Source organism: Miniopterus schreibersii (genome assembly GCF_964146895.1).
Source record: "Miniopterus schreibersii genome assembly, chromosome: 9".
In the NCBI taxonomy this organism is placed as follows: domain Eukaryota; kingdom Metazoa; phylum Chordata; class Mammalia; order Chiroptera; family Miniopteridae; genus Miniopterus; species Miniopterus schreibersii.
Window position 1 is genome coordinate 65,748,744 of NC_138118.1, and position 13,944 is coordinate 65,762,687.

Genomic DNA, 13,944 nt, shown 5'->3' on the forward strand with positions numbered 1-13,944 from the left:
TACTTTCCCTCTTTACATCTCCCTTCCTCTATTTCTCGCTTCCTGTCCATGAGTGGATTATTTATTTGGCTCCCCTGAATTTTCTATGCTGTACATGCCTCCCCAATGGGAGCCATTTAGTCATTACCAATTTCCTCCTCAGAAGTCCTTCTAGTGAGCTCACACACTGGAATGGTGGCTATTTTAGGGGACAAGGAGTGCTCTCCTTTTGCTCATGAAAGGATTTAAAACATATTTTGTGTTGTCTTTTATCTTAAAATGTCCGCCTTTCTTGCCCACATGCTTAGTAAATAGAAAGAATAGCCTCAACTCATTACACTGGGCGCAGACACTTTGCATTAGCAAAGCACTGATGCTAAGAGACAATAGTTCTGGCTCCCATTCTGCCCTTGAATATATATTCTTATACAATTTACTGATTTTAATTTTTTCACCCTCAATACAAAGGGTTTGGAACAGATAACACTGCCAGACCCATTATATCTTTGAACACTGTGAGTCTGTGATGAATCAGTTATGTCAAAGCCATTAACAACATAGACACCAATTCAGAAGTTATATTGTTTCCAATTATCTCTTGCACTAAATTTCTCCCCAAATTTCCATTGTCTTCCCATAATATCCCAGGAGTCTTGCATCTGAACAATGAATCATCTGACATATGATCTAACATAGTAATGAAATGTACACATGCAATGACATATAGAGTGATATTACAAAGCACTGTATAAATATAAGGTTTTAGGACTCCCTTAGATAAAATTACATGGGGCCAGGGAGTAATTATATCTTGTATCTTGTGATGCCTGGTCTTTTGACTGAGTAAAAAGAATGTGAAGAACACTCAGGTGGAATCACATAGCTGTATTTAAGGAAGCAAAGAAATTATATAGTACATATCTACAATTTAGAGTATTTTTGGGGTGGAACAAAGAATCCAGAAATTATTTGTACCCAATATTATACTCAGAGAGTCACAGAATGGTGGGTCTGGAAGGTACTTTATAGATTATCAAGTCCAGATAATCCTATTTAACACGTGATGAATGCATGGCTATTGGAACTTAAGTGGTTAAATGTCATGTCACATAACTGAGAAGAGGAAAGGCTAAGAATAGGATTTAAACCTTTGGTGTCAAAGTAATGTTCTCTCTCCGCTAAACCCATGGACCTTGACTGATGGACATTTTATTACTTAAGTGGTGCATAAGTGGCTATTTTGCCAGTAGTTTTTTGACTTGCATAAATTGTGTGTAGCTGAATTAAACGTCCCCATTTCTTCCATTAATATTTCACATTTGCTTTCCTTATCAAATATTAAAATAAAAAGCCCGTACTCTATTATAGTATGAATCACAGAGATTATATAAAATAAAAACATTGTATCTTATATTTTCTTCTAGAAAAGTAAATTATTCAGTTAGGAAAGAAGTTAAATTAAAATACAATTGTTCATCTTAAGCACATTTATGTAACTTGTGATTTAAAATCGCTTTAAAAATATTTTGTAGAGGAAATATTTGTATTAATAAAGAATAACTTACTTTCTAAAAATGACCAAGTAAATTTTGAAAGTTTAGGTCTACAAATCAAACAAGGTCTGGTAGGATGTTTAGCCCCGTCAATGTAGCAGAGTCCATCAATAATGCAAACATTTTCCTAATGGAAAATTTAAAAACATTTAAAGGAAAACATCAATCAAGTTACAGCTATAGTAAATAGGGGGAAAAACCTGTACAAAGAAGAATAGCAGCATATATATTGATGATTCCAATGAAATTCTATTATAAATCTTTTGATCAGGAAATCTTTTTTCATATCTTCTAGTCATAAATGCATGCTAGAAAACAGACAATTTCCTTTATGTGTTAATGCTTATGGAATGGATCAATGTGGAGGAAATAAGAAAATACTTATAGTTGTATGTACAGAATTATAACTTACAGCTTATCAATACATGAAAGAAAATCTCTTTTTTTGGTCTTTTTTACTGCTAAATTCATGCTAGGAATGCTTTATCTATAAAAAAAATGAAACAGACCTTTTTGCCCAACACATCTTATAGAATCACATTAGTTTATAGTTATCCTCTCTTCTTGTAGGAGCCCACTATGCCCTGTGTACACAGCAAAACTACATCAGACCCATAGCATAATTATCCATAAATCACAATGGATATTACACAAAATAGTGGAAAGAGATGCTGACGTGCACAGAAATAATATTCAATGTAACAATCATTTTTAATCTTGGAAGACCAAAAGTTGTTCAGCATAAATAAACTTAGCTCACTTTCTTTTTTAAATTATTTTTTAAAATATGTCTTTAATGATTTCAGAGAGAGGAAGGGAGAGGGGGAGAGAGAGAGAGTTGAAACATCAATGATGAGAGTCACTGATAGGCTCCCTCCCACATGCCCCCTACTGGGGATCGAGCCAGAAACCCGGGCATGTGCCCTGACAGGGAATCAAACTGGGATCTCCTGGATCCTAGGTGGATGCTCAACCGCTGAGCCACATCAGCCAGGCAGAACTTAGCTCACTTTAGAAAATCACCTAAGACATCACTCGGAACATTGCACAAAAATAAGAACAAAACAGCCCAATAGGATAAAACAACCACAGATAACATTTCAGAAGTACTTATTGTAGGACATGTGGAAATGGAATATTTGAGGGAAAATAAAAATCAACTTCTCAAAGAAGAGAAACTTATTGATAGGATCTGATTGCTAATCAAGAAAAAAAAATTTAGAATAATAATACTTTTAATTTTCATATACATAAATATTATTTGATCTGCTCCTCAGTTTTGAAGAATCAAATGGTATTAGATCCATGTCATCTGTTAAATCAGCAACTGACACGTGAGGGAGATCTGTTGATAAACCCATAGACTGGATATAGATAAGAGGGTGTGGCTGTGAGGATTCAGGTCAGGCTATGCTGTTCTTTAATCCAAGTGGTAGGTATTTGCATGGTTCAATGAGTTTAGTTGCCACACACACAAAAAAATTCCCCATAAAAGCTCCAGTCTTACACTTTCTGCAAACTCTATGCAATGCATGAAACTTGCCACAAAGAGCATTAGGCAATTGCGAATCAGTATCTTATTGAAAAATCATTATTATCACTTTAAAAACAATGTATGTAAGAATGCAAATGCAATCTGAACCTCCTCTTTTGTGTGTTGTTTTTTTTTAGGATTAAACAACCTGCCACTTTAAAATGTTAAAGTTAGAAACCTCTTCCTTGCCATTTAAAACAAGAGTTATGGGGCCCTAGCAGGTTTTGCTCAGTGGTTAGAGCATTGGCCTGTGGACTGAAGGGTCCTGGGTTCATTTCCAGCCAAGGGCACACACCTTGGTTGCAGCCTTGATCCCCAGCCCCCGTCCAGGCACATGTGGGAGGCAACCAATCGGTGTGTTTCCCTCACATCAATGTTCTTTTCTCTCTCTCCCCCTTCCACTCTCTCTGAAAAGCAATGGAAAAAATATCCACAGATGAAGATAAATAAATAAATAAATAAATAAATAAATAAATAAATAAATAAATAAATAAATAAAACGAGTTATGGGCAGAGTAACAATTTTAATTAATCTTGTATAAACCTGAGAAAAGATTTTCTGTATTAATACTTCTGACACGAAGGTTTAAAAACTACATTAATACCCCAACAGCATGGGAAATAAAGACACATGAAGATGGTGAAAATAAGTGAAAAGATACATACCTTTGCCGTACATGAGTCCTTGCCATAGAGACCGCACACTTGACACGCCCCATCGTATATGACCATCGTTTTGGGATTACTGAACCTGTAGCCGTCATTAGATACCTGTAAGATGCGGTTCTATAATAAGGTACCTTGTTCTGAACGTGCCTTCATAAACTGTGGGATTGTGCCATGTGTTTACTTATTTATAAGCATGAGGAAATGTTTTCTTTTGTACCTTTAACTGCCACTTCACAAGTGGCTTCTCACCCGTGGGGGCGGGCAGCTGACAGTCGGCCGTTCTGCGGTTTAGAAACGCAGCACGGGAAGGCGCGGCTTCTCCAAGGACCCATTGACTGCCATTGTGCTGAAGGCACAGTGAGAAAGGAATCAACCTCTTGGGAAAGGTTTGCTAGTCAATTACATACAATCAAAATACAAATTTAAAACACACACACATGTTTGCTATAATGGAATATATACTGAATAAACAAAAGTGACAGTGATAGTTTCTTTCAGAATAATTAAAAATGTATACGTCTTGCCCAGTCAGTGCGGCTCAGTGGTTGGGCGTCGACCCATGAACCAAGAGGCCACAGTTCGATTCCAGGTCAGGGGACGTGCCCAGGTTGCGGGCTGATCCCCAGAAGGAGGCGTGCAGGAGGCAGCCGATCGATGATGTTTTTCTCTCCTTGATGTTTCTAACTCTCTATCCCTTCCTCTCTCTCTAAAAAATCAATAAAAACATATATGTATTTTTAAAATGTATATATATTTAGTTGATGTAAACTGCTTCTAATCACTCATGCGTTGCTTGCAGTTCAAATCAAAGCAGTTACTAGTATTGCCCATACATAATGAATCGCTATGTAATGACTTTTGTAGCCAGAGGAAGCACACTTGACTGTGCAGTTGACACACAGTGGATTGATTTTCTGCCCACCAACTCCCTGATTTCTCCTGAAGAAGCTCCCGCTTTCTGCCTCTACTTGAAACTGCCCGTTTGGCCCTCCATCACCGCGTTCCCATGGGACCTCTCCTGCTCCTATATGAGATGCCTCCCTGACTACACTTGACTGCTCTGGAAGTGAACTAAGCCGAGCCAACGCTGAGATTTCTTGAAATATTTTTTTTATTTTTTATTTTTAAATATTTTTCTTAATGTTTATTTTCCTAAATTGATTCTTACATTTTTTATTTCACATATAAATGATTTTTGCTAATTGTTGAGCCATTTCAGTTAGTCTATTTTATTTTATTTTATTTGCTTGAAATATTTTAAATCTGTACTAGAGGGCGTTGGGCCAGTCCACTGCTGGTGGCTTGAGTAGCAAGACACAAACCTATGGAGCTGTTGGTGGCCATGTTTTTCACTATGTGGAGAAAGCCAGTATCTATTAAATGGAGAAACAAAGTCCCCAGACAGAGAAAAGCAGAACTGAGACCAACAGGCACATCACACACATGCACAAGACACACAAGCTGAGTCTTCACAGTGTTCAAGTCCCAAGTTCAAGTTTTTCCCTAAGAATTCAGATGTATTCTTACCCTTGATTCTGTGAGAAACATAATGTCATGATAAACATTTTTGCTCAAGTTAGTTCACATAAATTTTTGTAACTTGAAACTAAATAAATTCTAGCTAATTCACACTATTTAATAATTCAGTGGTATATCATGCTTAGCCTACACATTAAGAATTATTTTTCAGCGTTGAAAATGCCATGTTGTCTAAAGAAGAAAAGGCAGAATAATTTTCTGAGTAGTGTAACCACATAGAAAACTAAAAGGATATATTTTATTGCCAAAATTTAGATTTAGACTTTTTAAAAATTTACGACTGTAGAATGCTTTCAATCACTCAGAAATGGTCATGGGGCCTACTGCTACTTCAGTATTGTAGGTCAATAGGAAAAGGGAAGGCAGGCAAGGATATGCTATGCTGTGGCTAGTAGAAACTATCTTGCTGAAGATTTGGTCATTTGTACTGAGAGTGGGCCTCAGTACAAATCTCCATAATTAAGGGGAATACAGTCTGGCCTAGCAGATAGTTGCCTCCTAGTAGAGGGGAATTGACAGCACTGTCTCGGGGTAGTCATGATACCTACACTTAGATGGATACAGGATCTTTTGCTTTTGTGTGCTGAAATAAGACTCTAGCCAATGACTGGGAGTGCAGGGATTATTTCCACCCATCTGTTTTGAGGAGCCTACCCAAAATGAGGAATAAACAGAGTTTTAGTCCTTTTGTAGTCATCAATATTTTGTGAGTATCTGTATGGGCTGGGCATAGTCTTAGAAAAGAGGTAACAGAGGAAATAGACAAATAAAACATATTTTTATTAATACTATAATCAAGAATCAAAGAAAGTATAACTATCATTTAAAAATAAGGTACTATTTGATATACAAATATGCAAACTCAGTGATCATGTTCATTTTTTTGTGGCCTCAAGAAAGAAAAACACTGTTTTTTGTTTTGTTTTCTGTAATTTTTCAGTATGAAATTCACAGTCAGGGAAATATAAGGGTGAGTGGTTTGCAAATGGAATTGTTCCTATCTCTATATCCTATAATTCATGCAGGATGTCTTATATTAAAAATGATCTCCATTCTTCATGTGTTTACATTTTAAGAAGCTTATATATTAACCTTGATATTTCTTATTATGACTGAAACAGTGAGCCAAAACCACAATAAAAATTATTTAATTATTTAAAATAGTTAGAGTTAACAAATATGGAAGCTTAAAGGTTAAGCAACTTAATTATTTTCCTGTTCATATATGGATATGACGTCTTTGCGATTGTGTTGATAATTGATACACAAAATTAATCCAAAATAAAATTAATCTGAGTAACTCATAATCTTAATTGTTTTTCTTTTTTTTTAAAAATCCTCACCCAAGAATATTTTTTCCATTGCTTTTCAGAGAGAGTGGAAGGGGGAGAGAGAGAGAAACATCAATGTGAGAGAGACACATTGACTGGTTGCCTCCCGCAGGGGCCCCGACCAAGGCTCAGGAACAAGCCTGTGACCAAGGTACGTGCCCCTTCAGACCACGGGCCAACGCTCTAACCACTGAGCAAAACCGTCCATGGCTTAAATTGCTTTTTAACTCTGTAATTAACATACCTGCAGTTTAGTAACTTCACATTTAAATGAAGGTGATTCTTTGAAGCCTTGACCAAAAACTCTTACCACCATACAATCGTATTTTCGAACATTACAGAATCCAGCATTCTCAAGCTCTATAATTTCAGGAGCCTTGTCTTTGGAAAAGATAACAAAATAAGACATATTTTCTTTAGTTCCAGATCAAAACTAATTATTTTCAATGCCCAAATTAAAAACATGTAAAATAATATTTCAAAGTCTACACCAAATATTATTCAGGACATTAATTAAACTACTAAATGTTAAGAGTGATCTGATATTAAAAAAAAGTGTTATTTACTATCATTGAACCAATAAAAATATTACAGATACCACCAGTCCTGAATATACAGGTTTAATTAATGTTGATAGCAATTACAGGCTAGTGTTACCCTGCTAAAATACTGAAGGTAAAAAAGAATAAAGATATTTTCATAATAAAAAAATATTCACAATGTCACAGTCGAAGAGCATTCCTTACCATGTGAATCGCTGCAGTCATAGGCCCTAAAGCCTGGGGAACACATGCATCCCCACTGCATACACTGCCCGTTGCCACTGCATAAGTTAGGGCATTTCAATAGCAAGAGAATGTCTTCCATCCATCTGCCATACTCTTCTGTGTTATATTTCCCCTCTTCCAAAATCCTCCTTTCACATTCGTTTTCTAACAGGGCCACCCCCGCGTCTGCCCAGCTGAGGTCATCTTTTAGGAGGACATCCTTAAGGCACATCTCCACAGCACTGTGCAGTCGCTCACCGAGGAGGCCGAGGCAGTGCCGCCCTATGCTGGAGTTGGCCAGGGCCTGCTGACACAGCGCCAAGGCGCTGCGCTCCGAGAGGCCCGAGGGCGTGGGCCACGTGGGGGGAAACTCCCGTTGGACATCCTCAGCGTGGTCCTCGGGGAAAAAATAAGTCAACCCCTCCAGGTCACTCTGGCTGAGACTTTGGAAGGCAAATGAAGGAAGAAACTCATGAAAGTTCTGCCGTTTCCATCTGTTTTGTCCACGCCACCCTGTTGCTTGGCTGTGGCTAACCTGGTCCCCTGCGTGTGTCCCGTTGTCCAAAGGTTTTGGTGCATCTTGTTTCTCATTCTCTGGATGTTTTTGTAAATTGAAGTCCAGTTTGGTTAGGTTCATGTGCTTTTTTTCTTGAGGAAAGAAATTCGAACTGTTTTCTTGTTGAGATGTATGCTTGTTCAGAAGAGCTTCTGAATTAATATGTTTAGAGGTGACATCTAGTTCTGGTATCAAGGGAGAGGATTTAATATGTGTGAGGTCTTTGCAGTCAGAATCGATGTCTGATTGAGAGACACCGACCAGATGATTCAGTGAAGCTGTGTCCAAGGAGCAGCTGCAATAGGGTCGTTTTCCAGGCGATGGCAGAGAAATTGGCTTTGTGTCAAACATGCTTTTTCCTGGCAAAATCCTTCCAGATGGAAAAGAGAAAAGAACAGTAATTTGGACAAAAACACTCTGTCCCCCCAGTAAGGTATTGCAAAAAAAAAAAAAAGCGGAATATTGAGTCATCACTTATTTTAAGTCAAATATTAATACAATAACAAGTGAACATAATTTACTTTCTTACCTCCATTCATTAATAAAAGCAGCACAATTATTAAAAGTTTGATCAATTTTGATGCCATTTTTGTCATGCAAATCATTTTCTGGGTTTTCATCAAAGGTGCCACAGAGTCCCAGAGTGTTTCTGTAATCTAAACTAGGGGCTCTGATTGTTAGACTCATGCCCCATTCACTAAGATCGGCACGGATAAATGCTCCAGAAGAAAACCAGATCTGAAATAGAGAAGTAAGTCATTTAAAATACTATTCAATATAGATGAAGAAAAAAAACTATTACAGCATTTAAAAAAATAAGAAATTTATTTATTCCCTCAATATAAAAGGAAAATAAAATACTGATTTTTCTTAGACTACACCTTTACTTTTTTTTGCTGACTTAAAATTTGATGTCTGCATAGATCCTTTTATTGAGATATTTTGTTCAAACTTCTTTCTTTAAATCATTTAAACTAAAGTGAGACATTTTATACAATTAAAACAGCCATAAAGGTTGAGAATAATGTTTACCAAGTAATGTCTCTGGTAGTAATTATTTCATATTGACTTAGACTGCCGAGTAATTGATTTACACATGTAAATGTAATTCCACAAGGGTACATATTCCTCATCAGCATTTGCTTGCTGCCAGGAGGCAAACAGAATCGGAAGCCCAATTATAACTGGAACATGACTTGGGGAGCTGGGAATGAGAGCAGGGGTCTGTTGAATCGTCCTAATAGCCTGCGTCATCTAACAGTGACCCTGCTCACAGGAGCATCACCCTCCCAGATCAGATGCTTGGATGTACGTGTTGAGAACCTCTGTCTTCTAAGAATCACTGAAGATACAACATGTCTGTCTGTTCTTCTGACTGTACTTCCCCTTTTAATGTTTTTAGACTTAAAAATTGCATTTAGAAAAATATGGTAAGTGTTCATCACAGAACATTCTTTTAATAGCAAATCAATCTCATATTACTACTCAATCTGAGGTAGCTCATGTTAGGATCTTGGCACATATTCTTTAAAAGCCTCTCCTGTATTTCATTAATTTCTTTTCCTGTCAATAACCACACATGTGTGCCACAACTTTAATGACTATGAAGTGTTCATTATGTGACATTGATATATATTTAGGGTTTCCATTAAACTCTCTCATTCATCATTGATTAATTAATTGTAACATTTCCCTCTTAAAAGGAGAGATGCAATGAACATTACTGGGGTTCTCCTCATCTTTAATTATTTTATTATGGTAAGTTTTCAGAAGTAAAAAACTTCTTGGAAAATGTCATGCATAAGTTCAACATATATATGTTCTCTGGAAAGGCTGTACTACTTATTCTTGCCAATATTGTATGAGAAATATGTGATCTGCATTTCTTTGATTATTAGGGAAGTTGAAGTTTTTATATTTTTGTTGGTTATTTGTACTTTTGAACATATTTATCAATTTTACTTCTTTTATGAATTGCCTGTTTAATTGCTCAGTTTAATTGACGTTCTGATCATACATTAGTGATGTATCTTAATAACTATGCAATCTTCGATGTTTCTTGATTTTCTAATCTCTTCCATGTATCTAGGAGCCTATTCCTGAGGCAGAATCACCTGTGTTATTTCAAAAATTGGCTAGCTATTCCTGAATATTTATTCTTAATTATATATTTAACCTCTGTCTAATATACCATTTATTAGGCACTGCCAAAAATATTTTTTATGAATAACCCACCAAATTATCATATCGAAATCTTAAATAAGGCAGTTTAGATTTGACAAAGTTTTAACAATTGTGTCCGTTTGTGTGCGGTAAGTGAAAAAAGTTTTACTCCTCCTAAGATCAGTGCTAATCTAAATGTTATTTTCTTGAAAACAAAACCCTAATGTTGAAAATGATAGTTTTTAATTTAATAGATATAAAAAGTTCAGAATAAATCCCAAATCTGTAAAGAAACCAATACTTTTAATGATAATCATACATACTGTGACTTTCCTTCCTAAGTAAGATTCGCTTATCTTGATATTGCTGGTTTCACCTCGGCTCTTTAGAAATAAGTACGGCCGTGACTCACGCAGCTGACCACCGCACATGTCGAAAGTAACTACATCGCTTTCTTCCTTGGCAACAAACCCGCAGTTACATGACACGGGGTAGTGAAGGCTCCCACAGTCCCACTGACGTACGTGGACTTCAAAGTCACGCGACAGGCTCTTATAAAGCACGAACGTCCCGGTCTTGGAATTATCATACACCCTGTCGTTAACAAACGTCAGCTGCATTAAGAATTGGTACAAAACACCCCAACAGCATGTTATAAACCAAAAGTGTGTGCTAAGTTTATGCATTCAGTACACTTTGCTGCAAGAATGAGAAATCTACATGTCTAATAGGTTTATAGATCATGAGCTTTTTCTCGCAGAGCACTGAAAGAAACACGTAGCGATAAACACCTAAATCTCTCACTGTTTTCTACCCTTGCACTGCTCTGTCAACCCCTGCTTCCAGTCTTCTCTTCCCGCCCCTGCTTTAGTTTTCTTCATAACACCTATCTTTCTCAGATATACTATATATTTTGTTTATTAACTGTGTATACCTCAAAGGTAAGCTCCTTGAGGGTAGAGTAGGCTTGTCTGTCTTATCACTGCAATGCCCCCTTGTACTTAGAATATGGTCTGTCACTTAGTTGTTGCACAATTAATCTTGTTGGATTACAGTGGATTAAATTAGTCACCACTGTGCTTTCCTGAAGTTTTTCCCCACTAAAACTTCTAAGTATTTTTTGTGTTTTTTTTCCAATCCTCACCAGAGGATATATTTTTTCCATTGCTTTTCAGAGAGAGTGGAAGGGGGAGAGGGGGTGGGGGTGGGGAGATACATCGATGTGAGAGAGACACATCGATTGGTTGCGTCCCGCATGCGCACTGACCGGGGCAGGGATTGAACCTGCAACCAAGGTGCGTGCCCTTGACTGGAATCCAACCCAGGACCCGTCCATCCTTGGGCCAACTCTCTAACCACTGAGTCAAACTGGCTAGGGCAAAACTTTTAAGTTTTTAATTATGACCATAAAGGATTCTTGCATGTGGGATCAGTTCCTACAACTTTTCATACTTGTGCAAACTTTTAGAGTATTATTCGTTATTGGAGGGGACGTGCATCTATGCACTAATATTGAATAATTTCACTGACAATGATCACATTATAATTTTAAAAAAGAATACATTACCTCACATCATGAAGAAGATTTTGATTCAACACTGAAGTGTTCACATCATTTTTTAGGGACATCTTAAAATCATGAATTCCCCAGAACAGTAAAACTGAATTTAAATCCGTCTATCCATATGTTAATAGTAAGAGAGTTTACATTTCTTTTTGGTCATTTTGTCTATTTTACTTTAAGATCAGAGGCAGATATCCAAGTATTCATGATGACTGCGATAGATTTTCCCCTGAATATCCTTGCCATGAATTAGAAGGGATTAGATTTTTAAATAATTATCACATGTTTGTTTAATCATCTTGCTTTAAACCTTAAAGATTATCTCAGTATCACATAGAAATGTAATACCGTATATATCTCTATAACAAATAATATCATTATTAAAAATAGTCAAGATGAAATTATTGTATTTGTAGAATCTTCATTTTTACAAATTCCATCTCACAGCTAATCAATATATTTACTAAGAACTAGATTTTAAAGGAAAAACATTCCACACAAATAAGTTAGTATTTTGAAATAAGCCAGTGATGTCCATACATGCCTACCTTTTTAATCTTTCAGGGAATAGGACGAGAAAAATAACATTTTATATATATATATAAAAACTATATATATATGTATATATATATATATATATATATATAATTTTTTTAAAAAAACAACAAAATCCAAAAGAAACACAAAATATTAAAGGAAAAAACTTAGAGGAAATTACCTGCCATCAAATGTAATTATATGTGGGTCAGTAAATGAATAGCAGTAAGCAGTTGGGACATCCTTTACTCTGATCTTAAAAGCAAAAATATTTTCAGTAAATATTATCATTAATTGTTATTTAATGACATACAATAAATTGCTTAGCAAATTAAAAACTTTTCAATTAATTATTTTTATCATAGTTATTGAAAATAAAGTAATTTAAAAATTGAAATAACATTTAAAATTTTTGAAATGAAAAGTTTTTAAGGTATGGTGATAAATTATACATATCATTTTTAAGGCTTAAGTTATAAAGGTATTTTTGTGATTTGTCAACCTGGATGCTGTCTGGAATGTAGCTGTTCCACAGGAAATCCTCATTAACTATAGGTTCCACTATAATGTCTGTAACCCTATTTCCATCTCGAGAAAAATCTGTTACCGCAGTGTAGTACACAAGAGCATGGCTACAGGTTCCGTTAGCACAGGACGGTGTCTGGTGAAGGTCCACGTGACAGGAAGACAGTGCCAAATTTAAGCCTAGCTGTTCTTTACCTATGTTATAAAAAAATACAATGAGAATTTTTTTAAGGGAATATACCAAAGTGTGTAATCAGTTGATTAACATGGAACATTACATTGAGAGATTATTCTTAAATTACTTTTTCTTACTTTAAAAATATGGTTGTAATTTTTGTCTAAATAAAAGCAAAGTCGTTGAACTCTACATGATCTTTACAAATACTTAGTCAACTTCAATATATACATATATATGTGTGTGCATATTACTATTTCCAATAAGGTTTTATACACATACGCACTGGATAAAATTAAAAAGCAATATATAAAGTGGATCTTTGCTTCTGTAAAAAAAAATTGGTAATTCTAGCACTGAGTAGCATAATTTGATTTTTTTCTTCTGCCTAAGAATTGGGCCTTGGATCTAGGTATGTCTTCACAGTCCTTAGGTTCGCACTCATGTTTTATCCATTGAGTGACAGCAATTATTATTGATGCAGGGTTCATCATCTTAAAAAAATAGAAAAATTGAAACACATTAAGGTAATTCCACACTAGTAATAAACTCTATCTCTTTTCACCTCCCAAATGTCTCAATATGTTCAGAACCTCAAGATGCTTCCTTGCCTATGGAGCAAAGAACAAAATATAATAATTCTATTTGTAACTGAAGGAAACCTTTGTCTAATATAATTTTGAATTATATTATTTTGCCTCATAACCTGTAGCCAAATTTGCATAATATACTTTTCAGAGGTAGCTTGAAGTAGAATTGTGTCAAACCATCTGAGACAGAGGGTTTAATTTCATATTTGTGGGCTGTCTTTCAAAATATAGTGCTGCTCATGGTGCTCCTGAAGTTTAGGTGGGTAGCCGGGCATTATCTACTAAGCCTGTTTACTGTAGAGTATCTTGGACTAGCCTTTGTTCCTCTTTCTACCTCCACTTGGTTTCTTTTCCTGGGTGCACCATCCCCATAAGCCCCTCTCTCTCTCCCATAACATTTTTGTCTTTTTGTTTCTCTAATTTTATTAGAAATAATATAGACATAAAGACCTAGATACATTT

The 13,944-nt window shown here is 35.8% G+C and overlaps 1 protein-coding gene across 1 annotated transcript in view; it reads right to left on the reverse strand.

Annotated features, from left to right (window-relative positions):
• The window catches only part of VWDE (von Willebrand factor D and EGF domains), a gene marked incomplete at both ends in the record, with an annotated part of 62,386 nt that overhangs the window by 28,293 nt on the left and 20,149 nt on the right, over nt 1-13,944 (reverse strand). Inside the window, 9 exons of the mRNA XM_081146978.1 lie at nt 1,545-1,659; nt 3,733-3,837; nt 3,953-4,081; nt 6,850-6,986; nt 7,352-8,298; nt 8,458-8,666; nt 10,415-10,685; nt 12,374-12,447; nt 12,695-12,912. Of these exons, the coding sequence (XP_081003104.1) occupies nt 1,545-1,659; nt 3,733-3,837; nt 3,953-4,081; nt 6,850-6,986; nt 7,352-8,298; nt 8,458-8,666; nt 10,415-10,685; nt 12,374-12,447; nt 12,695-12,912 (2,205 nt within the window). The remainder of the gene's footprint in view (nt 1-1,544; nt 1,660-3,732; nt 3,838-3,952; nt 4,082-6,849; nt 6,987-7,351; nt 8,299-8,457; nt 8,667-10,414; nt 10,686-12,373; nt 12,448-12,694; nt 12,913-13,944) is intronic.